The following is a 25,856-nucleotide window of genomic DNA, read 5'->3' on the forward strand; positions in this document are numbered from 1 at the left end:
GTAATGTTTCGTTAGGAGCGATTGGCTATTTAACGATCGTGTATATGTAAATGTTAGTGAAAATAAAGTAAAATTATTAAATCATTTATTCGGGCTAAATTAGTCGTGACATATTGTCTAAGGTCTAACCTTTGCTAAGGTTTGAAAATGCAAGGTAACGAGCTTTTAGCGAGCTAGCGTTAGCTTGTTGGTTAAATACATTAGATAAATTAGCTTACATAACGGTTAATTAGCTAACTTCGTGTATTTATGGCAGCCCATTAAATAATAAGTGAATAAGCAAACCAGCAAACTGTTAATTTCTAGATGAATCGCACATCGCGATAACAGTGTTCAGAGATATGTTTTCTTCATATCGTGCATGCCTACGTACCACGTCAGACATAATGGCATGCTGAAAATGATCCATCCTCCCCTATCATATTCAGTCAGCAGTGGTCCTCTGTTTAGATCAGTGATGAATGAGGTAGCTGATGGCTAACAAATTGCAGGTCCTGTAATTGCACACTTATGACTGTATATTCATGTATAAGATAATAACACCTCCATAACTAGGTTCAAGGTTGCTATTACACACAGATGTACATGTAGAAACATTTATCGGTACCCTTACATCTCACTGAAATATTTACATTTTTATATATTATTATAAGATTATTTATTATTTATTTACTTTACAAACATGGCCTTTATTTTAGAAAATGGCCTGGACAGATTTGTTGGTAGCTGTAGAAAAGGTGCTACGTAACTGAATTAGTAATATTTCAAGCTGTTTTCATTAGTGTCACACACGACTTCAGTGTTATAATCGGTCATTCAGCCTATTTTAATAGGAGAAAAGTTGTCACCCTGCTGTTTGGTATCATGGTGTGCACCACACTGAACACAGACCAGAGAAGGCAGAGGAGAGAGTTCTCTGAAGACATCGTAAAAGGTCAGAAGACCATCTCCAAACAGCTTGATGTTCCAATTCAAATATTATTAAGACATTGGACAGTGGCCAACCTGCCAGCATGCTTTTGCCAGAGGAATGTCGAGTTCAGACTGAACAGAAGCACAATGAAAATGGTAGACAAAGAGTCCAGGAAGAGTTCTGCAGAGATACAAGCTGAACACCGAGGTCAGAGCACAGCAGTATCTCCATGGGGCTCTATGGAATAAGAGCCAGGATGACTCCAATGTTGAAAGACATAAAAAAGACAAACTCAAATTTGGTAAGATGCATGTTGACAAGCTACGATGCTTCAAGCTATGACAGGTTATGATGCTTAAAGGAGAAAGTCCTTTAGACAAGTGACACAGAACGAGCTTATTAGCAAGTCACATCAGCAGAGTGTTCACAGTCAAAAGTGAATATTTAGGAGTAAAATAATACTACCTACTGTGAAATTTGGAGGGGCTGGTCATGGCACCTCCAGCATAATAATGTCCCAAAACACACATCTAAAAGTACCCAAGAATGACGAAGAACACAACACTGAACTGTTCAGAAGTGGCCATCTGTCAGCCCTGATCTCTCAAACATCTATGGGAAGAGCTGAAACATGCCATGTGGAGAAGGCACCTTTCAAACCTGAGAGAGCTGATGCGTTTTGCTCTGGAAGAGTGGGTCTGTAGGCCTGTTGCCAGGTGCAGAGAACTCACTGAGAGCCAGTGAATGCTTCTAAAGTTTGTAAAACAGAATATTAGCTTGTACCCTCATGTTTTTCCAAACATCATTTTCATTTGTTTAATTGTTTAAAATAAGTTAGATCAAAAAGCAGTCAAAAGCAACGTCTGATTTATATTTTGAAAAAATATTAATGCATGCCAATTATGTTTGTCAGTTTCAAGTAATAAAAAAGTGGTTTCTGTTTTCGTGGCAGGGTACCTAATTCTATATAATTCATATTAACTCAAAATACTCAAAAAATCCAAAACAATAACAACATAGTTTTTTTATATCCAGTGGAATAAACTCAACTGTGTGACCTCCGCTTCACTCCACACTGTTCCCGGCTACTCGTCACAACTCAAATATAGTGTCATGCTCTGATTCCCCTGCTCTGCTTGTCTCTTCTCAGCTCTTGTCTGTCTCCCATTCACTCGAAACCCCAGTTTACTGAATCGGTTTGTGGATCTGCCTTCACTTTTTTGAGTTACCCTTGCTTAACGGAGAGTAACTGAAATCACTGAGAATTCTTCATTTTTTTTTATTAATTTGATGAAAATTGAAGATCTACCATAGCAACACATAAAACAAGCATCAGTGTACTAACAGAATGACTAATTAAGACTGGCTATCACTGGGTAACTGTAAGACTAAGTTAGACTGGGTAACAATTATACTGCAAGTGACCTGGTATATCATGGGTACAAAATTAACAGTCATCTATGCTAGTGTGTCATGGACCAGATTCCATCATTTAAAAAAGGTTCTGAAATATTGTTTCCCATTTAAAACTTCACATCAGTTTTAAATAAGAGACATTAGTTGCCTGGGTGTGTCCTTGGACATGTGAAAAGGGAGCGCTCTTTGTGACACGCAGCAGGATCTGTCCTCCACTTGTCCTCCATGTGCATCTCCCCCACGGTGCACATGTCCAGGTCTGTCCTGCCCTCTTGCTCCCTTCTAGTGGGCCCCGTCACTCACTGAAATGCCACTTCATGACTCAGCAAAAAACCCGGAAGGGTTGGCTCTCGGCAGCTGCGGCATGCATTTACTGGCCAAAGTCCAGAACACGTGCAATTAGAGCCAGTTGAACTGAGCTATTAAATCTCTCCCATGTCACTACATGGAAACTATTTGTTCTGGCCTGCCACTGACTTATAGTAGCTTCTATGGCAGAGGTGAGCCAAGCTACCTCCTCTGCATCCTCCCTTTGAAATGAGCAGATGCCATCTGATCTGGACATACACACATCAAATATGAGAGTTTAAAAGACTACTGATGGCTTTGTGGGACTCTGATTGCAAGCATTTCAATTCGAAATCATTTTTGTCTCTCCAGAGCTTGCAATAATCTTTGATTATTGCTTTGATTGCTATAGATTATTGCTATTGCTTTGAATAATCTATGAAATACTTAGCAGATTCCAGGGGCATGAATGTCAGGAACAATAGCATAAGACAGCAAGAAGCTGCTCAGATCTGTGACCACACACTTACAGGTTCAGATCTGTGCACACTCAGGGATTTATACTATTTTAAAACATTGCAGTCAAGGTGTTATAATGGAGAGTTTTTAAAAACTGTGCAAATTACAACAAATGTGAGATATGTTATTGGATCTTATACAAATGATGTCATAAGAAGAGATGTAAGGGCAAACATCTGAAACCTACTTTAACCTTTAAAACCACTTTAACTATTCACACTGGCTCATACAAAACAGGCCAGGCAAATTTGAATTTGTAATAATGAGATATTCATGCAGTGTCCTCTTCTGTAGTTTCATAATAAGCATCACTGCATTGTTTCATGCATTAGTACAACCACACAAAGAAAAGCTTGAGTTTAGGGAACCCCTCAGACTCACACAGGGTTCATAGTAGCTGATGGGGGCCAGAGGGTCAGTGTACATTGCATAAGACCTTCACACATCTAGGACCTTGACACAACTCTGCTATGTGTGGAATGGTCTCCTTTGAGATTATCATCTTTTGAGATCAATTTCTATCTTCTAGAGATAGGAGTTAACTGAATGCTATTGAATATACATTTTTGTAAGCAGCACCTACAGACCATAGTGTGTGTGTGTGTGTGTGTGTGTGTGTGTGTGTGTGTGTGTGTGTGTGTGTGTGTGTGTGTGTGTGTGTGTGTGTGTGCGCGTGTGCGCGCACAGGGCAAGAAGGAGAGAAAGTAGGACAGAAGATGTGAGAAAGGATGGAACAAGAGTGACTCCGGGGAAAGACTCACGGCTGCAGTATAGCATGCGACTGCTGAACTGGACACTTACACCAGTTCTGCAGAACAACCTCAAACTACTGCTGGAAAACCCTGACATAGGATTGTTTCAGCATATGGACCCAGACAGGCCTAACTTCTCAGCACATCGGAGTTCCACTCGTGTTTCCTCCTCCAAATAATTGCCAAAGCAAAAGAACCAAAGGACAAGAGTGGAGGAGCAGATCAGACTCTGGAGAGATAGAGGCTGGGAGAAAGAAAACAGAGAGAGAGGGAGAGAGAGAGAGATGTTGATGCGTTATCATTTTGGCACAATAATTCCGACCCAGAATAAGGAACTTAACAATGCTCATTACATATTTCATTGGGAAAGGGGACTGGAGTTTAAAGTAGTCATTTGAAATAATGTAATTATTGCATGTCTCACACATGAACAGCCATCTGCATATACACATGCAGAGCCAAGCTGAAGGGGGGCGTGGCCTCATTGGGAAATAGAATAAGCCAGTAAACAGAGAGAGATGGCATGAATGACAGCAGACACACATACATATGGTGGGAAACAGACAGAAAGACAGGCTGGAGAGTAGGACAGCAGGAAGACAAAGAAGCATGTTGGACCAGAGCATCTTCCTGCCTGGCATGGCCTCGTTAGGCCAAGGAGTCGACCCACTCTGATCTCCAAACTCATTGCTACACTATGTGTGTTAAAGGGGCTAAAATTAGTCTTCCTATCTTTCTTTCTGTTTCACTCTCTGCCTCTCTTATCTTTTGAAACCACTTTACATGCTTCAATATTGAACTAGATTTGCAACCTTTTATCCAAGTATGGTTGTGCTAAAATAGCTGGGTATTTTCATTTTGCTTTTGTTTACAGTGCCAGTGTGTAGCTTGTACTCTATCACACTTCATCAATGCCTTAAATTAGGGGCTGTAGACAATGTATTTCAAAATGGCACGCCTTGATTTGTAAAAAAATCTCACAAAGTAAAATCTTTAATGCTCATAATTAAAAATTATGTAAATAATATTTAAAATACTTATACTTCTTTTTCAAACAAGACAACTGACCCAGTCAAGTAGCAATTTTAACGATACAGCAGTGACACGTGGCTTTAAGATGCTAGACTATTGAAAAAGAAGCAAGAAGTAGACATGTCATTAAATCCAAACAGTTCTGTGAGATTCCACACAAATGAAGTTAACACCCCTGGCCCTGGCCTTAACCAATCCCAGCTTATCATACAAACTGGTATATGTAAAGTCATATTCAATTATGAGGCTATAAATGCTTCAGCCGACTCTCTTCAAAGGAGCTATAACTACGGATGAATTTGGACAAGCTGTTGTCCGTTCTGAAAGGCTGCACTAGCACAGGCAGGTCCAGCGGTGCAGTTATATCCAGTCCCTCCTAACATGGAACACCAACATAATATCCCACACACAGACATGCACTGATTCACTGGTTCAGGAAGAGCTTGTGCCTTTCATGTCAATCTCAAATTCTCAACGTTATTCATCAGCTCACATCTTTGAATTTCCCCTACGTCTAGTTAACTCAGCCACCTGCCTGTGTATATCAGAATAATATTAGACATAATAATAAACATGAGATTAGATTTTAAGTTAGTGCCAAAGGTACAGTACTTGCTTGTTTGTGTGTTTTATTTATTAAATTATTAGGGGCTATTTGTGTGATGTCTGTGTATGTTATATTTTTTAAGTCATTTGTGTTTACTTTGTGCATGTAGAGATTATACTCTGATCTAAGTCACACATATTTGCGTTGCTGGATCAAGCTTACAGAGTGGAGTCTACTCTTGGCACCTGTGCAATTCACAGGTGTGTTTATACTCATCCCAGACAGCTGTTCTGTAGTTCTTCACAGGTGTGTTTGTACTCATCCCAGACAGCCCCTTCTGTAGCTCTTCACAGGTGTGTTTGTACTCATCCCAGACAGCCCCTTCTGTAGTTCTTCACAGGTGTGTTTGTACTCATCCCAGACAGCCCCTTCTGTAGTTCTTCACAGGTGTGGTTGTACTCATCCCAGACAGCCCCTTCTGTAGTTCTTCACAGGTGTGTTTGTACTCATCCCAGACAGCTGTTCTGTAGTTCTTCAAAGGTGTGGTTGTACTCATCCCAGACAGCCCCTTCTGTAGCTCTTCACAGGTGTGTTTGTACTCATCCCAGACAGCCCCTTCTGTAGCTCTTCATAGGTGTGTTTGTACTCATCCCAGACAGCCCCTTCTGTAATTCTTCACAGGTGTGTTTGTACTCATCCCAGACAGCCCCTTCTGTAGTTCTTCACAGGTGTGTTTGTACTCATCCCAGACAGCCCCTTCTGTAGCTCTTCACAGGTGTGTTTGTACTCATCCCAGACAGCCCCTTCTGTAATTCTTCACAGGTATGTTTGTACTCATCCCAGACAGCCCCTTCTGTAGCTCTTCACAGGTGTGTTTGTACTCATCCCAGACAGCCCCTTCTGTAATTCTTCACAGGTGTGTTTGTACTCATCCCAGACAGCCCCTTCTGTAGCTCTTCACAGGTGTGGTTGTACTCATCCCAGACAGCCCCTTCTGTAGCTCTTCACAGGTGTGGTTGTACTCATCCCAGACAGCCCCTTCTGTAGCTCTTCACATGTGTGTGGTTGTACTCATCCCAGACAGCCCCTTCTGTAGTTCTTCACATGTGTGTGGGTGTACTCATCCCAGACAGCCACTGACACTGACTGACATTTGTATGTGTGAGAACCAGCTGAGGGAGGTTCTCCACTAGCTTTGACTATTTTTGGATTGACTTTAAGTAAAAATGAAAAACAAACTTTTATTTTATTTTATTTCATTATTTAACATCTAACATTAATCATTCCATCATTAAATCAACTTGCCCATCAATTTATCACTTTGAAATAAGCATTTTTATGACAGAAGAAATGATCACACCATGAAATAGTGACTCAAAAGAAATGTAAAAGGTAATATAAGGTAATGTAAAAAATGTAATGCAAAAAGATGCATTCATGTTGTTAAATTTGTTCCACCACTTACTGTTAATATAAATTATTTATTAAAAATGATCTCATATTAGAAAATAAGTAGAATGACTAATGTTCATCATTGTATTCCCTAAAATATTTTTGTCCAGAAAATCTTCCAGGGCACCTATTACAAAGTGTACACTATCACTGCATCACAAGCCAAAGAGTTGCATCATCTAATGATCTGCACAATCTTGCACATTCCCAGCATCCTCTGTCCAAGAAGCCCATCCGGAAATTATATAAGTGGCCCCAGTTCCTGTCTACTGTAAATAGCGGTGTCACTTGGTCTGGTTATTATTTACTGTTTCTGACCATGATTAATTTAAACACAAGCACTTTGATGTATTTAAAATGGAGAAGGAGACACAGTGAAGGCAAAATGGACCTCAGTACCCTCGCAGTAAATCACAGTTCCCCCCAATGGACCACAGTACCTTCGAAGTGGAGCAGTTTCCCCTCAGTGGACCACAGTACCCTCAAAGTGGACTACAGTTCCCACTCAGTGGACAACAGTACCCCCTCAGTGGACCACAGTATCCTCAAAGTGAACCACAGTTAATTTGTTTTGACAAGCACCAAAAGAACATTTTTACTGTCTCCTGGTCTCACATTGTAGCTGCTGCACAAATGAGGAGCCTCATTGTGTCGTTAGCCAATCAGTTCTGTTACGCGTCATCTCTCTGCCAAGTCAGTCACATGCCATTTGCGACTTGGGTCATTGGCTCAAATCTGGTCCAGTGGAAGCAAATCCCCATGCAGCAGAAATGACGGTGTCTAGGACCTGGACTTGTACATAAATTATTGAGCAAGTCTGAAAATGAGGGCTAATGCTAGAGGCTAATGTGGGTGACTCCCTACAGATCCTAAAACACCTGCATAGTCTCAATCAAGGACACAGCAGAACTAAGGGAGAAGCAGATCTAGGGATTTACCTGCTCTTAATGCTGGAGTTTCCATTAAGGACGCTTTCCGACTGAGTGCAAGCTTATATACACTATATTGGCAAAAGTATTCGATAACCCATCCAAATTATCGGAATCAGGTGTTCCAATCACTTCCATGACCACAGGTGTAGTGAATTAAGCACCTAGGCTTGCAGACTGTTTGTACAAACATCTGTGAGAGAATGTGTTGCTCTCAGGAGCTCAGTGAATCCCAGCATGGAACTGTGATGGGATGCAACCTGTGCAACAAATCCAGTCATGAAATTTCATCACAGTCCACAGTCAACTGTCAGCTGTATTCTAAAAAAATGGAAGTGTTTTGGGAACGAAAGCAACTCATCCATGAAGTGGTAGGCCACGTAAACTGACAGAGCAGGGTCAGTGGATGCTGAAGTACATAGTGCAAATAGGTTGTCAAATTTCTGCAAAGTCAATCACTGCAGACATCCAAACTTCATGTGGCCTTCAGATTAGCTCAAGAACTGTGTGCAGAGAGCTTCAGGTTTCCATGGTCGAGCAGATGCATCCAAACCATAAATCACCAAGTGCAATGCATAGTGTCGGATGCAGTGGTGTAAAGCATGCCGCCACTGGACTCTAGAGCAGTAGAGGTGTGTTCTCTGGAGTGACAAATTGCGCTTCTCTATCTGGCACTCTGATGGATGAGTCTGGGTTTGGCAGTTTCCAGAAGAACGGTACTTGTCTGACTGCATTGTGCCAAGTGTAAAATTTGGTGGAGGGGGGATTATGGTGTGGTGTTGTTTTTCAGGAGCTGGGCTTGGCCCCTTAGTTCCAGTCAAAGGAACTCTGAAATGTTCAGCATACGAAGACACTTTGGACAATTCCATGCTCCCAAATTTGTGGGAACACTTTGGAGCTGGCCCCTTCCTCTTTTAACATGACTGTGCACAAAGCAAGTTACAATGCCAAATTTAAAATACAAAACCACGGGCCTTTTGACATTTCATTTTCATTGTCTTAACTATATGACTCTGACATATTACAATTTACAATCGCATTCCTCATTATCACCCTCCAACTATGCCATAGCGAAAAAGCAACCCTGGTTGCATTTGTCCTCTGAATGAGGCACATCTGTCAGTCAAACAATGTATGTGGAACATCGAGAGGAACCTTTTGTTCATGATGTTGTTGAGTCAGGTGAGGAGTCTAAACTCGGGTCCTAATGTGGAGGCATAAACAATAGAAGATGACAACAGGTAAGCAGTGTTGACACAGGTATCCTCACCTGGTTGGTCAGTTAAAATGTCACGAGCATCGCCTGCTATTGCTGATGACTTTATATTAGCCATGGTCCCCAAGCTTTGGGAGGCTTCAGGTACCACCAAAGTTCATTTTTCATCACATAAACTCCTGTATAAACAGCACTGTTTTCATGACTTATGAAAGCAATGTGATATATCAACCCCAACACTAGTTATATGCAACACCAATCAGGATCTCCTCAAAGACGACACAGAAACCTGCTCCAAAGAAATCCTATCTAAACAAAAACAGCACCTGGACCCAATTACACTGTGTAAGAGTTCAGTGTGAACTCAGCTGGGGGGGTACATCTAACTCTGTAGAGGTTCATTTAAGCCCAGTGATTGTTCTGAGCTGAGATATACTGCTTACCATTATATTATCACAAGCTACAGGCTACAATTAAATAATAATAATAATAATAAATCTGTTTTATATAGCGCTTTTCTTAGTACTCACAGTCGCTTTACAGTAATTTCACACAGAAATTCACGTACAATCATACACACAAAAAAAAAGAAAGAAAAACAAAACGGAAAGATAGGGTAATGACTTAAGTGTTATATGCAGACTGGAAAAGGTGGGTCTTGAGGTTATGTTTGAAGGAGTGCAGAGAATCAGAGTTTCGGATGGTCAGGGGTAGAGAGTTCCAGAGGGTGGGGGCAGCAATGGCAAAAGCCCTGTCCCCAATGGACCTGTGTTTGGTAGAAGTAGTAGGAGTGAGGAGGTTGGCATCTGCAGAGCGGAGTTTGCGGGTGGGGGCGTGACGGTGCAGGAGATCTGATAGGTATGAAGGGGCAAGGTTGTTGAGGGCCTTGTAGGTAAAGAGGAGGATCTTGAAGTGTATGCGTTGTTTTATGGGAAGCCAGTGAAGTTGACGAAGGACAGGGGTGATGTACAATTGCATCATGCAGGTATATACCATCCCCTGGTGGGACACCATCATTACATTTACACCATGAGGTACACAAGGTCATCAGGTCCTATACACATTGACTGCACACAGTATTACTCCCTCATCCACTTTTTCAATGCCTTTTCCCTTAAAAAGCAGAAAGGAGGCTGTAACCTATTAATAGGTTGTGATCATGTGTGAGGAGATATGTGTGATGGTGGCTCTCTGTTCAGTGTTGTGTGCGGTGTTTGAGCATAGCCCCGGCCATCCGTTGTCACCAGCCTAATTCCCTGTCTGTTCCACTTGTCGTCCTCTCCCTCTTTCTTCTTGCGATTTTTTCGTTTCTGTCCTGTTGTTTTTTGGCATGCTCCAACTCCACCGTTTTTAACGTCTTTCCATCACACAGCCTTCTTAGACTGCTGTGCATTAATTTCTTACCGGAGTGGCAAAAACCCTATATTACATTACCAAACGTGTCATTTCTGAAATTCCTGCTGCATCATAATGACAGTGGGAGGGGATATAACTCCCACTACATGCTTATGGCTTCAATGAGGTTACCTAGACCAGGTAATTGGGGTTGGCTGTACTTAAACTAGAGTGAGCTGATTTATCTAAAGACTGGTCAGCTGAAAACAATAAAGTACATTGCCATCTTATGCCATGGAGACCTCAGGCCTGCAAAATTACAGCTGCCATCATAGTGTTACTAATGCACTGAACAGATGGTCTCTTCGCCTAATGCAAAACACTACATATAATAACCCTAAACTGTTTTCATTTTGAAAAGGGCTGCCTGACTGATTAATCAATCACTTGCATCAATTGTATGTTTTGAATCTACACATATTTCCCAAACCATCAGTTTACATCACTTTTGGGTATACCTCTGACTAATCACGCCTTTCTGCCTTTTCATTTTCTCAGCTCCCTCATGTGCTCCACATCTGAAACTTCTTGTGAAAACAAGCTGTCTTCGTATATGTCCTCACAGATCTATTAATGCAAGTCTACAAGTGGCTATCTTATGGCTATCTTACCATAGCATATGCTATGATATAATTATTTAATACCGAATGGCATATGTTGCTGAATAATTTTGGAAGGCTGAAATCCCTTGTTGAGGGATAGCCCGTTTAGAGTAGATCCCAAAGCGACTGACTGTCCCCGCTCCCTCCAGTTATGGGTTATGTTCACGCACTAGCTGCCAATAGTCTCCACCTCGCCACAGCTCCTTCCTTAATAAAACAATTCCATTATGGATACAACAAAAGCTAGAGGCACGCGCATTCTGGTTAACGTCTAAAACTAATCACGTCTTGCATGCGCGCACATCGCCGCTATTATGGCTTGTTTAACCCCTTTCGCCCTAAAGTCCACACACACACACACACACACACTCTCTCTCTCTCTCTCTCTCTCTCTTTCACCCACACACACACACCACATTAAACAATCCACATTCTGGCATTACAGATGCGTCTGCGTCGTAGTTATGGCTTCACCAGCTATGCAGTACGCTAATGCGAATTTCGAAAGTGCGAAATGCGAAAGTCCAGTTTTGCCTCCCGATGAATCTGATAAAAAAATTGCAGACCGTAGTTTACACTGCTTAAGAGTGGGAACTCCCCTACACCAGCATCAGTTAACATTGGCGGAGATGCGCAATACCCAATCATTATTCTGAACGAGGCGATACAGGATTATGCTACATTCTTCTAAATAAAAAATTGTGTTTGCAACTGAGTGTGCTGGGTCGCCTAATGTCATTGCAGGCCGCATTGGATTCTTTTTTTCTATTTGTCCCCCGCGCACTGTTCAACAAATCGATTAACTCGTTTAAATTTGTACTTGAGAATAACATAACTGATGCAGGACGTATAGGAACTATGTAACGAGTCAAAGTCAGCACACGGTCGAGTTATCATCTGTATCTGGACTTATCAACGCGATCTTCTGCTTGGCATGAGTGTAGGCTACTCACGTAGACTAAGGTCTCACAGCATTTCACGAGTCAAAAAATAAAACGCAAATCAATACGTTACATTGCGAGATGTTATATTGTTATAAGATCACAGATACCCATTAATCACGTCGCTATAGGCTAATGGTACAGCAAACCAGCTATAACCGTAACGTAAACCAGCTCTACCTTTTAGTCTTCCTTTCGCTGTCATCGTCAAACTGCCAAAAACATTTCATTGGAACGAGATGCTAATCTCTCCCTCTATCTCTCTCTCTCTCTCTCTCTCTCTCTCTCTCTCTCTCTCTCTCTCTCTCTCTCTCTCTCTCTCTCTCTCTCTCTCTCTCTCTCTCTCTCTCTCTCTCTCTCTCTCTCTCTACCTATTCACGTATTCACCACCAGGAGCGCGCGCCCACAACCCTCGGCTCGCACCAAAGATGCTGCTACATCACTCCGTAGCGCTCCGGAGAACACACCTCAACAGCTCTGAACATCATTAACCAGCCTATCAACATACGAGTGCATGGACGGACTGTTCTGTCGTAAAAACGAATAGGCCTAAAACAATGATATATCACTTCACCTATGATGCATGTCGTTTCCCAATAAGATCTGTCATCGTTAGCTTCTATGATATCCTTGATGAGGGTTATGGGAGAAGAAGCGATTGGCCATTTAATCACAGAAACAGCACAAACAAAGTAGTCTATTTCTAAAAGCTAGAATATGGAAAAATGTCACTGCATAACAGACGTCAAAAACAATCACTTACATTTAATAACCCTGTCTGTGGGGTTTAAACCCATGACTGCGTTTGACATCTTCATGGGCTGTTGTGGTCTATGAGGACTGCACTCCAACTCCTCGCGGAGGACTGCTGTGTTTTCGCTGGTGCGGACAGCGCTGACCGCAGCAGCATCACTTGATGCGTGTCTCCCTGGGTCACGGTCCAGCTGGAGGAAGCGCTGTCGCAGTTTACTCGAGAAGAGAAGACAGAATGCTGCGATCCGCCTGCTGCCGTGTAAGATGGAAGGATGAATGGAGTCGGAGAAGAGAAGGGGCCAGGCTGCTTGTGTTTACTTCAGGGTATCCTCAACACACCGCTGCACCACCCCGACATGGCGAAGGCAGGAACTCCCACGCAGTCGCTTCCACGGACTGCCTCGTGCTGCCATCAGGTGGAGGCAGAGTCGGGGTTTCCCTGCGCGTTCTCGTGCGCGTGTTGGTGCTGTATAAATGCCATTTGTAGAGTGGCACTTTAATTGTATGTATGAAATTTAATATTTCGCTAATTAGGCTACAGCATTGTTAATGTCTTCATTGCACCTAATGCAGTGTAGTTATTGTGTTACTGTTTTAACTTTTGTTTCTGGGGTGGCGCAATATGCAGAAGGATTAAATAACTTTATATGACCTAATTTCACACAATCAAATGCTTAGGTTTTAGGTAGCTATTTCTGGGTAATAAATATGTATAATTTCATCCACATAGATGTGCCTCCATATGAATGCATTTAGCTTCCGAGTAGACGTAACCTACACTAGGTGAGATATATATGCTAATTGACCTTTTGAAATGGCTACTTATGAAAATAAGTTTTCTTTTCAATAGATCGAGGATTCATATCGTCTAGCTGACCCAATTCTGACTGTTCACCCTGTCTGGTTTCATTAATCATATTGTCTATAGAAATTATGCACTCCGTCGGCAGTTGTGAGCGAAAGCTACTGCCCTCTTTTCCTTCGGACTGGCGAGATTCTCGTACTGTGTCGCGACAAATATACATTCGTAAGATATCCCTCCGCCTTGGCTTTAACTTCCTCGGATCGGAGGTATTTTTGCAACTGCCAAATCCGAAACTGGGAAGTCGCAGTTAACTGTTCGATTATAAAAATTGCAGTATGTCTAAATAAAGTAATCACTTTGAAGCAAATTGAATCGTTTGGTTCGTATTTTATATGGGTGCCTTTAATCAATTCACCAAATCCCGGTTCACTGAAATAGGAACAGCGTTAAATGATGGGCGTCATTTGGGCTCAATTAGTATGTAAATACCTTGACATAGTCCGCCATTTTGGAGACTCTGTTTTATTAGTTGCACTCATTTCTATGGCGCTAGAGGGGAACTGGAGTCGGCGCGCAATCTAGCGCCGTCAACGCTTTGGCGGATGAGTTCGTCGGCGGAAGGGTCTCATTAGAGCAGCATAATGTGCGTGATCTGGTAGCCGCTGCTGCTGCAGGAGGAAGGACCGCTACTCTAGCCTTGGTACCTTTCAGTTTCGCCTTAAAATTGTATCGACCGGTTCCGTCACGCAGTTAACATTGATAGAAGTCTTTATCTAAGGTCTTCTTTAACACAAATTTCGAGGTGTTGGCCTCTGTTTAAAGAGAAGAATTGCCGTTTTAATCGAGTATAGTACGATTTCACTGACAGCAGCACAAGCACAACAATGGCTCTGAAAAGAATTCATAAGGTAAGAAGGAAGTCGCCGAGCTCGGGCAGTTAGGCCCTCCATTTCGCACTTCAGTGTTACGATCGCGTTCGTTTAGGTGTCGGTCGCGATGTCCGTGTGATTATTTAATGTCCCGGCGTATAATACCAAATTTTATACGACCCTGCGTTTGTTGGCTACACCGGCAAGCACTCGAGAGTAACGACCGTAGCAGTGCGCCGAGTTCGATGTTGTAGCCCGGGCCCTGTGGCTAGGCTACGGACCGTCACGCCATCGTGTTGTAACGTCTCATCTTGTAACGTCTCCACCGACACACGTTTTCGTTTTACGCCGGGTAAACACTCCTGGTTACAATGTGTTTGGAGAAATGCGTTTTAAACATCCTAATGGTGAAACGTGTAGTTCGTGGAGGTAAAGGATTACCGTGCGGCTAACCGGGCTAGCGTGTTGGTGGTAACGTGTTAGCGGACCGTCGCTCCGCTGCCACAGCCTCGCTAGGCTGGACTAAGGCCCACTTTACAGACGCTCTCAGTGGCGGTGAATTCTGAGTAATAGCCGTTTGGATAATGTTAGTAAATTTACTCACACCCAAAAGATGGACAGGCGTCGTTACGTATGCGAGTAAACTAGACAATTTACTGTTGGCTTTACCTCCACCGTATGACGGCTACCGCTAGCTAACAACTAGCGCCTCCACACGGAGAAACGTTAGCCCATCTAACATGAAGCTATTTGTGTGTCTGTGTTGTCGGGCTCCCTCGCTGACGGGCAATATTCTCCAACAGAAATCTACACGTTGCGAGAGACCCGTTTCCTCCTCTAGCTAGCTCGAGATGACATTCCTTTGGTCTACGTCGCTAACGTAACTGTCCTAGCTAGCTAGCTAACGTTACTCAGATTTCTCACGAGTCAAGATGAAGCTTACGGTAATGTTTAGTGTCGCAGGCGGCAGCGTATTTATGTAAGACCGGACGGGGTTGGACGTTTAGTCACATTTTATTTCAGGCGAAGTAAAATGTTGATCATTTTACCATCATAGGAATGTTAATTAATTACTCGTAGCTAATGGTTACATAATTTAAATCCAGTAAAATGTTAGTTTTAGCGGTGTTGTCAGTTACAGTTTGGCTGGAAGCTGGCTAGTCAGTCTTTTTTGTCACTCTTCTAACACAATTTATTTTTCCTAAGCTTTGTGGCTTTTATTTTCTGTTATTTTGAATAGGCATTCATTGCTAGGTGCTGTTTCCGTGTTGGTTACTCCCTTTGAGGGTAACTTGTTTTGAGTTGCAGTGCAGCTCGTTTCATATTAAGGGTGCCTACGTTTTGCACCGCATGATCAAATTAGGTAGGCTCCAGTGACTCTTTGGCATTAGTTTTCGTGATACCTCCTTGAGCGCAACCACTCCTGTAGCGATGTCCTTTTCACTATAGCCTATAATGTATTAAGCTCAAAGGTATTATTTCTCTATATTGCAGGAGCTTCATGATTTGGGCCGTGACCCACCTGCTCAGTGCTCAGCAGGGCCAGTAGGGGATGACAGTAAGTAAAAACTCTAAACGAAGCTGGATTTAATTTAGCTTTGTAGTTAACATGGGGGCCAAGACGCAAACAAACTGTAACCTTGATTATGGCTCAAAGGTCAGTAGGAAAAATAATACAGATTTGTGGAATGCAATGGAGGTAAAGAACCTATCACACTGTTAAGTGTCATAAACAAATCTGTTAATTCCTGGAATTCCATAATGGCTTTGTATTCCCAAAACGCCACTTGCATCCTATCATGTGCTAAGTTGCTGGCAATTGGTTGTGAGATTCTGGCCAGTCTGTGTTGTCAGTTCATGCTAAACATACGCTTGCACAGGTATTCTGCTGAAAAGCATTACATATAGCAGCTGAGCACGGTAGGATTCTTGGGGTGAGGAGTTAGCAAGTCGCACCTTTCAGTTTGAAGTTGCCCTTAATTGCAGCTGGAATTTTGTTCAGATCTGCTCAGGGATGGTCCAAGATGGTAATATAACCAGTGTCTCCTGTATTGCTATATATGCACTGTCCTCATGTCTGATTACATGCTGATTTGTCATTTTTAGAAATTTAGAGCTGGGAAGCAATGTATCCATTAACATTTTTGTTAAACTGGATTGTAAGGGGACATGAATCAGATCACCATGGCTGCAGCTGTTAGCTTTGACATCAGATGTGGCATAATACCATAATATATGGTATTTGCATCATTCCCTGCTAATGACCATTCTGTTGTCCCAATGTTATTTTCCTTATAAATATTTGTAATCCCAAGAATATTAAGAGAATTAATCAACATGTTCATTGTTGTAATTGATTTTTTGAATTCACATGGTATTGTTTTCTTCTCTTTCTTGCAGTGTTTCACTGGCAGGCAACAATAATGGGGCCAGTAAGTACTGTCCTACTCAGACATTCTTTATAGGGGTCCAGGTTTACTGTCCTACTCCATACACTCTTTATAGGGGTCCAGGTTTACTGTCCTACTCCATACACTCTTTATAGGGGTCCAGGTTTACTGTCCTACTCCATACACTCTTTATAGGGGTCCAGGTTTACTGTCCTACTCCATACACTCTTTATAGGGGTCCAGGTTTACTGTCCTACTCCATACACTCTTTATAGGGGTCCAGGTTTACTGTTCTACTCCATACACTCTTTATAGGGGTCCAGGTTTACTGTCCTACTCCATACACTCTTTATAGGGGTCCAGGTTTACTGTTCTACTCCATACACTCTTTATAGGGGTCCAGGTTTACTGTCCTACTCCATACACTCTTTTTCACCCCCCCCCCCCCCCCATCAAGCAACTGTTCTGAATGTGTTAATTTTCATTGAAGTGCAATATCGTATACCAATAATTCATTTTTGTTCCTTAAGCAAACCTAAAGGTTGTAATCTAGTTGTTTTTCCTCTCTTTCCACAGAATGATAGTCCTTACCAGGGTGGGGTGTTCTTCTTGACCATACACTTTCCTACAGATTACCCCTTCAAACCTCCAAAGGTTAGTTTCTGTTGTGTTGAAACTACTCTGCTTTAACTCGGTGCATCAATGGGAATACTTTATGCCATCTTTGATGCCTTTTGAAGAAATACTTTTCAAGAAATTTTCAGCATACGAGTTTGGCAAAGCAACAAAGCCATTGATGTGCATTCAGTTTCATTTTGACTTAACTGTTATAAAACAATCAGTATAAACATCAGTCTATCCCTCCCACCCCCTTCATTTATTAAGAACAACTTTTTATTAGGTTTTCAAGATGATACAAATGTAAATACAATTACATTTATGATGTATACAGGTGAGGTGGAGAATGAAGGAAGGATGCTAACCTTAGATGATTAAACAATTAGGCAATGGAAATGAATGCTGGAATGATCTCTTGACCCACACTTTTAGAATATGTATCTTCTAGTGTGGTACATTTCTGACATGTTCTGGAGTCCAAATTTTACATTTATGTTCAAGTTGACGGAGCTAACTTCTGTGTACCTGTGTATAATGGATGTTGCTTCATGGGCCTTCTTCTCTTATGACCAAGCATCAAAGAGTTTGGTTCCGGCTGGATTCTGAAATCTTCAGATCAGTCAGTGTAAACAGCACCCCCGAAATACATATTCTTCACGAAAGCTGAACCTGCTTGCCTAGAATCCTTGTCCTCTCAACGTGACAATGGACATCAGGCCAAACGACCTGTGCATCAGGACCCTGTCATATCATATGTATCAGAATATCTGCTTCATTCAAATATTGCCAGTACACTCTTCACAAATTTAAATTGAATTTGTCACGTACTAAGATTATAACAGAAAGCTTCAGAATCTCGTCCCACTCTGTATTTGGTTTGATTCCCAGGTTGTCTTAAGAGGACATAGTGCTGAATCTATTTTAGATGTATTGACTAAAGACTTATCCCAAATTAGTTTAGAGGTAGATTCAACTATTGCTTAAGACAGTCAGAAAACTTGAGTACGTCCATGCAATATAAATTTCATACTGTCCTAATGCCTCTTTGAATCCATTCTTTACAAAAACAACCAACGGTGGATTTGCCCATTCCATTGATGAGATTAGGTGTAGATTTAACTGAAGTGCTGTTGTCCTCCTGAAACACAGTATATTGTATAGGAGGAGTGGTGTTACAAAGAGATGCATCTAGATCAAACCCGAGGGGGCACGCATGGTACTACACTCTGGAAGGAGGATACAAAATCCTTTGTGTTGGTGGCAGAAGACATAATGATAAAGTTTCAAATTTGGAAACCCCAAATACTCCCTCTCCTTCATGTTCTGTCGGTAAACATCGATTTGGTGATCTTGTCAGAGTAAATATAAATCCCTTCAAAAGCTAATTAATATATATGTGTGTGTTCTTTAGGTTGCATTCACCACAAGAATCTACCACCCAAATATTAACAGCAATGGCAGTATCTGTCTGGACATTCTAAGGTCTCAGTGGTCACCTGCCCTCACCATCTCCAAAGGTAAACTAATTGTCTGTGTCTGTGTGTGTTTGTCTGTCTGTCTGTTGAAGATTAGCACTGGTGGTCATGCTGAAGTTGAGTTATTCAGTGTGAATTGAGTGGTGGTCTTGGCCACAGAAAGACTGCAGTGTGTGTTTGTCCCTTCTCCTTAAGAATAATATGGCTGATCTGGCATTTTATAAGGCATACTGTGTGAAATGTTACCTGCATCATTGTGTTATTTAATACAGAAGCTTACTGGTTGTCTTACTGGTTATATAATTGTGTTGGTCACTTAAGTAAACCCTTTAGTTTTTGTGTGAAATGTTGATTTCTAAAGGATTTCTGACTTTGGATCATTAAGCTAATTAACACCTACAAGAGAAAAATGACTGTACATCTTCAGCACTTCTGTAGATGGCACCTTCTGGCTTTGCTGGTCTTTCCTGGTGGTCTTCCTCATCAACATATATGTTCCTCTATTGTTCCACAGTACTCTTGTCTATCTGCTCTCTGCTGTGTGACCCCAATCCGGATGACCCCTTAGTACCCGAGATCGCCCGCATCTACAAGACTGACAGGGAAAAGTGAGTGACCCAGTGCACTATCACTACCCTCCTAGAAAAGGGAGCAAACACGGTACCCTCCTAGAAAATATTGTCTTCTAGTAATTGCACTTTGATTAGGAAACTCTTGACTTAAATTGCTTCCCTGAGTGAGGGGTTAAATGCTGTTACATGCTTACATTTGTGAAGTTGATACTTGGCTCACAGAGTAATGGATATGATGTAGGCTGGAATAGAAAATGATTTTACTTTTTTTTTCTCTTTATATCTGTTAAGAATGGAATCAGTTATATAACGTCAAACAGTAGCTGAGGAGAATTTAAAGTTGTTCCTCTGTTTCCTCTATCAAATCTGCTGTAGTTATTACAGCATCTTTTTTTACTAACTTCCATCAGACATGGCCACACAAGTGGTCTACTTTGTACAGTTCCATCCAAAGTTTGTACCTTTCATCAAATCTCCTCCCACAACATAAATTGATCGACACAAGGAGGGCTGATCCATAGTACAGAAGCTTTCTGAAATCTTAATACAGTCAATGCTTAATATTTTCTTTTGCTCAGAAATGTCTGATTTTTAATTCTAGATATCAGACTGTAAATACAGTTTCTCCAAAGTTTTATCTAAAACAAATGCTCCACATAGGCAGTGAGTATTGAACATTTTGGAGAACTGGCCTAAATTTGTCATCCACTGAGGAGATATTTCAGATACATTTCTGATTGCTATGAATGATGAGTATAAAACCTTTGTCCAGTTTAAAAGTTTAGATGTTACCATGTAGACTTTAGGGGCGCAAACACATATTTCTGGGTGTTTCCTTTACTGTCCGTAACATTGAGATGTATGAACTTCATATTTCTTTCCACACACGTGAGTTTGTTTTTCATTTTCTCTTTTTCCTTCCTCAGGTACAACAGAATAGCTCGGGAATGGACACAAAAGTATGCAATGTAGTTTTGGAGTTAGAATCATGGTGGGAAAAATTTAAACCTCTCCATCTTAAGGTTAGGGGAGATTGGAAAGTTTAAAAGATAAAAAAAAAACTTAAGAAAAAAAGATCTTGTTGGTTTCCATTGGAGTGCTTTCTTTAAGCCACGCCTCCCCTCACCAGAGCACCTTCCCTTTACCCTACAACCCCCAACCCCACCCCCCTGGTAGCCATGGTGTACATACTTTCAAACTTCAGCTGTAGTCCAACTCCAGCTATTTCCCCTAGTATCCAACATCACTGCCCCCACCCCTCAAAAAAAAAAAAGACAACAAAAACATCCCAAAAGCCCGCCTCTCTGCGCCCTGTTTCTTGCTTTCCCGTCTCCGTAGCTATGGTGACGTGCCCGCTGCTTTAGGGTCAGCCAGTCTGAATTTTTGCAGTTGAAAATGTTCATGACTATAAAAGCATTCCTTGTTTTTAAGCACTGGGGAGGGAGGGCAGTTCTTCTTTTGTTTCCTTTATTTTGTGATATAGTGGAGATTTGAGGGATGCATTCTTTATGTTCTCCATTGATTTCCATTTCCTGGGCTTCCAACTGTATCTTGGATCAGGAAAGGGGTTTCATGTTTTTGTGTCTTTTCTTTTGGCAGAGGAGAGAGGGGTACGTGCTGGCTCTTTTTGTATAAAATCTATAAGGTGTTCTTTTAAAAATCATAGCAGGTTATTAATGAAAACATGTCGGACCTCTGCGTCCTCTCTTCTGGATCATTCTGAAGGACTTCAGTACAACGAATAATATCCATCCCCCATTTGCCATAACCAGAGACTCTACCCCTTCCCTTAGCCATGACCAACTTCACATCCATTCACTGTTCTGGAGGGTTTTGGACCAGTTATTTAAAGCAATCTCAGTTAAGCACATGTTTTATGAATTATTTCATTTTTCTTTCTTCCACTCCTCTCTTCTTTAAGTTAGTTTCATTTTAGCTGCATTTTTTTTGTTTTGTTTTCTCCCTCTGCTCTTGTTGAATTAGATGCTAACATGGCTGAGACAGACTCGATTGGGTCCCTGGGTGAGAGGACACAAACTCCTCACAGACAAACTTCTGTATATTTAATTTCCTGACGGGCTCGTTGAGCTTTGTGTGTTGATTAAAACTGTGTAATAAAATGATTACTAAAGTCTGATCCTGGTAAGCAGTTAAGATCCCCACCAATCTTTATTTATTTTTATAGGATACCGTCATAAACCATCTTAAATTTCCTAGTGTAAAAAATAAACGTGCTCTAAAGACAGTTACTGCTGTACACTACAAACACCCATTTAAGGTCAGAAATGTCTGAAACATTGCCATAGCATGGAATGATTTGTAATTTGTAAAGCAAATTTTGAGTATTTGGTTCAGTCTTTAATGTTACGTTGTCCTGCATTTTTTCTAATATGTGATTAACATATAGTACATACTGTATGATTAAGAGAGATATCCTGTGTGCAGTTGTCAAGAGTGTCAGGATTGCATTCTAGACACTAGAAATGTTTATTTTAAAAGTATTATAGAACTGTCGTCACTGATCACGTACCAATTTGGAGGTTATTATCACTTAAATGGATTCAGAAGTATATAACAAAGTTTGTCTGTTACAAAGACTTGTTTATCAAATTATGCCAGTTTTTATTAGTTTTATCTGTTTTGTAATTGATGCCCACTTTGTACATGATCCTATTGTTCCTATTTTCTAAGCATTTAAAATGAGTCCGGCCTCATTTCCGGCTGTTAATTCTGTTCAGTGTAAAAAAAAAAAAACCCACACATTTTCTTACACATTATCCAAAATATACTGATTATTTTGGCGTTTTACAATATGTAGCGTGCCAACCTGTAGCATACTACAGCTCACCTGTACTTGAATGAAAGTATAATGTATCCAGGGAGTTAACTTCCGCTGAGCTTCGTTGGGTAATTTGGCATATGACGTCCATTCATAAACGGACCGCGGTCTCCGCTCATTGGTCAACTCCTCTATGACGTCCGGCGCTGTCAGCGGACCGCTCTCCAACGACCTTGTACAGACCCGACACCGTAGCTAAAGCTCTGCGGTCGGCTCACGCCCTTCCACAAGATGCCGTTACCAATGTCGGGGCTTTCAGCAACGCCAAAGTGTGGATTCCGGATCCCTAAAGGTAATCGAGTAAATTCAAATCGTTATTTTGTGCCGGCTCCTACACGTCCGAGCCTTACGGTATGATAGCTAACCGCTAACACGGCGCTAGCTGCCTAACGCTAGTTGCGTAGCCAGATATTCACACACTTGTGAACGTGACGCTTAGTTGGCACAATGGCTCAAATCGTACGTTGAGTTCACCGACGAGTTGTTTCATCGTCTGATCTGACCACGGTCCGATTAGTCACACCAATGATCATCAAACAAGGCGTTAAATATATAACATGTCCTTTTATTTACGCGTTATTTTGATAGGTAGTGTAGTTGCAGCGAAATATGCGTCTGCTTTGCTTACGCCGTCACCCCTCACAACATTTGGCAACTGACGTGAGCTAAAGAAGTTTTTGTCTTTTTCTGTAGTAGGTGAGCATACGATTAACCAGCATATTCGCGCTCGCTGCGTGTTTAAACTTGCAGAAACACGTTTGTGGCATGAGAAACTGCGCCATGGGGGGGTCACTGCTCCTGCTCACACACCCGGGCCATTTACACCCAGCACATCAGCAGTGATATTTACACTACAGTGCTTTTAGGAACCTGGATCATGTGGTGTTAGTCCTGTCACGCGATCTTAAGCTTAAAATAAGTGTCGTGACAAAGCAAATATGATTGTTTGTTTTATTTATATATATGTATGTATGTGTATGGTTCAGCATATAAAGCGTTTGATACCAGCTAATGGTGCGGCTATCACGCAGTATCAGCTAGTTAATATGTGACTTCTGAAAGAAGCCTTATCCAAAAAGAGAATGACACCGTTTGTAATTAGGACGTGATAAAGGTGTGGCTGGATGAACAGCCTCACGAGATTCTTATTATTATACAACCGATGATGACAACAACCATAATAATAACTACGTGTGTAAACCCTAATAATAATGGTTGTGGTTTCGTTATTGGATTATTGTTAAGGGAATGAGTGGCTGTCCTGGTGTGTGCGTTTGCAGATCACCTGATCATCGTCGTTCCTGTTGCAGTGGCTGCAGCTGTGGGCACTTACTTGATCTCAAGGTACTACAGCAACCAGAGCTGCTCCAAGGGCCGGGTGAACCTGGAGCAGAGTAAAGACAGTGCCAAGGTGGTGCACAGCTTCGACATGGAGGACATCGGCAAAAAGGCCGTATACTGCCGCTGCTGGAGGTCCAAGAAGGTGGGTGTGCAGTAGAACACCATTCTGGGTATTGTAGTTTGAAGGACATTTACCCCTGTGTGGGTTCTGAGTGAATACAGCCGGTACTCTGATGAGGCACAACCAGAATCGGTGTGAATTGTTATTGTATAATTAAGTTGTTTATTTAAAATATGGTCAAGGAGGTCATAATATGCAAGAGACACAGGGTTGTTTATTTTTAAAATCTTATTATTGCTATTGCTGTTTTTGTTAATTGGCATTCCAGTTCTACATTAATTTAACAATGTTCCCTTGTGGTTTATCTATAAATCAGGGCTTGTAACCCTTGCACCGAGTCCACAGCACACCACTGGGTTTGGGTTGTCACTATGTTCATGATTATTTCTTGACAGTTCCCCTACTGCGATGGTGCACACACCAAGCACAACGAAGAGACCGGGGACAATGTGGGTCCTCTGATCATCAAGAAGAGAGACACCTAATCTAGATGTTCTGAGCCCAAGTGCCACATGTTTGAGTGCGTGTGATAATGGCCACGTGTCCTCCTGGTCTGTTTTCATTATCGTGACCCTTCAACACTGCACAGAATGCTGAGTGAACTTCAATCAGAAACTGTGTTTATCATTCTTGTTGTGGGTATGAGTCGTTTAATGCATCGTAACAAGCGTTTTGCACATTGCCTGTTCTGTGTCGTGAGCTGTAATACTTTTCCTGACCCGAACCACAGACGTATCATGTGCAGATGAACAGGCTGCATTTTACATTCTCATGGAGGCTTTTTGTGCTGTCTTTTCTCTTGCTTTTTCAAAATGAACCTTTCCTACCCAAAGTGTCGGCACCCCTACACGTATTACAGAATGCAAATGAGCATTTCAACTTCACGTCTCAAAAGCCACATGAACTATAAGACGCATGCTGATTGTGTTGCGTTTTGAAATATTTGAATCCATTTGTACATGATTCATAATGTCTGTGTTAAAGGTGCAGGGATGGGATATAAGTCAAAAAGCAGCAGGTTGTAAATGAATTGCAGTCACTGGCTATGAGGAATTCAACTCCAGTCCTCAAATTTCAGCTGCTGGATTTCATAATCATTGCTAGTTAACAGTTAATTTAACTGATTAGGCACTTTCTCACAGCTGACTCCTAGACAGAGGCACGGTGGAACCTGCACTGCTCTGAATACCCACAAACACCAATGTTCAATGACAAATTAATTACCAGGGACTACAAAATCCACAAGCAGAGGTTCAGAGATGAAAAACCCTTACTTTAGCTCTTATTGTTTTTGGTGCAGCTCACCTCATCCATAGCAATGAGCGCAAAAGCCAGAACGTAGCTGCTACACCACCTGTAACACCATTTGGACTGGTTTCCTAACTGCTGTGCCTGTAAATGGTGATGTGAATCTTCCCGTGTCAACAAATAAACATTCGGAATAAACTTTGTTGAAAGGCTGTCTGTGCTTTTTACTCGTTTGGTCACGTTAAGTGCAGTTGTTGAGTGGGCTCGGTGAAGGGCTTGCACATCACCTGCAGTCATGGTGGCTTTGTGTTCACATTACAAGCTCTTGAACGTTTGCACAGCTCCGTAGCACCTGCAGTGTTTGTGGGTTTCAGGAAGGGCTTTGACTGAGCCCATCTCGGTCTCAGTAAACCACAGCCTTCCTGTTGACTCCCAGACTTGCAGGTGTCATGGTGACTCTCACTCGTTACTTGCGCTGTTCATTTTATGAGCAATGGATTGTTCAAATATGGACTGTTGAAGCACTGTTAGCATATAGCAAATATCTCTCAGTAAGAGATGGACCAGGATCAGGAGGTTTGAAACATGGACTGGTATTCTTTTCCTGGTACTGGAAGGTTATTTCTGTTGTGCTGTGCTGTATATACAGTGACACAGGTACGGACATCTTTGATGGATGTACACCAATGGGAAGCTGGATTAAATAGGCTCCATATGTTTCATCTTGGGCAGGGTACCCAGACCTGTTCCTGGAGACCTACCATATTTAGGTTCAGTCGTACTCTAGCACACCTGATTCTGATAAGATGCTCAGAACAGGACT

General features: G+C 41.8%; 3 protein-coding genes across 5 annotated transcripts in view; 2 read left to right on the forward strand and 1 right to left on the reverse strand.

The window, feature by feature from the left end:
• Positions 1-13,127, reverse strand: part of ppp3cb (protein phosphatase 3, catalytic subunit, beta isozyme) — a 43,219-nt gene extending 30,092 nt beyond the window's left edge. The window contains exon 1 of one of the 2 annotated variants that reach the window (XM_077005997.1): positions 12,766-13,127. In XM_077005997.1, coding sequence (XP_076862112.1) covers positions 12,766-12,820 — 55 coding nt within the window. In that variant the 5' untranslated portion in view covers positions 12,821-13,127. Of the gene's footprint in view, positions 1-12,182; positions 12,286-12,765 lie in introns of those variants that run through there. The other variant, XM_077005998.1, reaches the window with a different exon arrangement.
• A 1,000-nt stretch (positions 13,128-14,127) lies between these two features.
• On the forward strand, positions 14,128-21,621 carry ube2d2 (ubiquitin-conjugating enzyme E2D 2 (UBC4/5 homolog, yeast)). Its single transcript, XM_077006000.1, has 7 exons — positions 14,128-14,468; positions 15,924-15,987; positions 16,830-16,861; positions 17,396-17,473; positions 18,849-18,954; positions 19,427-19,520; positions 20,411-21,621. Exons 1-7 carry the CDS (start codon positions 14,445-14,447, stop codon positions 20,454-20,456), a joined length of 444 nt encoding a protein of 147 aa, XP_076862115.1. The 5' UTR covers positions 14,128-14,444; the 3' UTR covers positions 20,457-21,621.
• An 834-nt stretch (positions 21,622-22,455) lies between these two features.
• On the forward strand, positions 22,456-25,245 carry LOC143514603 (CDGSH iron-sulfur domain-containing protein 1). 2 transcript variants are annotated; one of them, XM_077006001.1, is made up of 3 exons: positions 22,456-22,615; positions 23,604-23,806; positions 24,181-25,245. In XM_077006001.1, exons 1-3 carry the CDS (start codon positions 22,555-22,557, stop codon positions 24,268-24,270), a joined length of 354 nt encoding a protein of 117 aa, XP_076862116.1. In that variant the 5' UTR covers positions 22,456-22,554; the 3' UTR covers positions 24,271-25,245. The 2 variants fall into 2 exon arrangements, with proteins under 2 accessions (XP_076862116.1, XP_076862117.1); XM_077006002.1 differs by having other exon boundaries at positions 22,457-22,615; positions 23,634-23,806.
• The last annotated feature ends 611 nt before the right edge of the window (positions 25,246-25,856 follow it).

Source organism: Brachyhypopomus gauderio, chromosome 5, assembly GCF_052324685.1.
Source record: "Brachyhypopomus gauderio isolate BG-103 chromosome 5, BGAUD_0.2, whole genome shotgun sequence".
NCBI classification, from domain to species: Eukaryota; Metazoa; Chordata; class Actinopteri; order Gymnotiformes; family Hypopomidae; genus Brachyhypopomus; species Brachyhypopomus gauderio.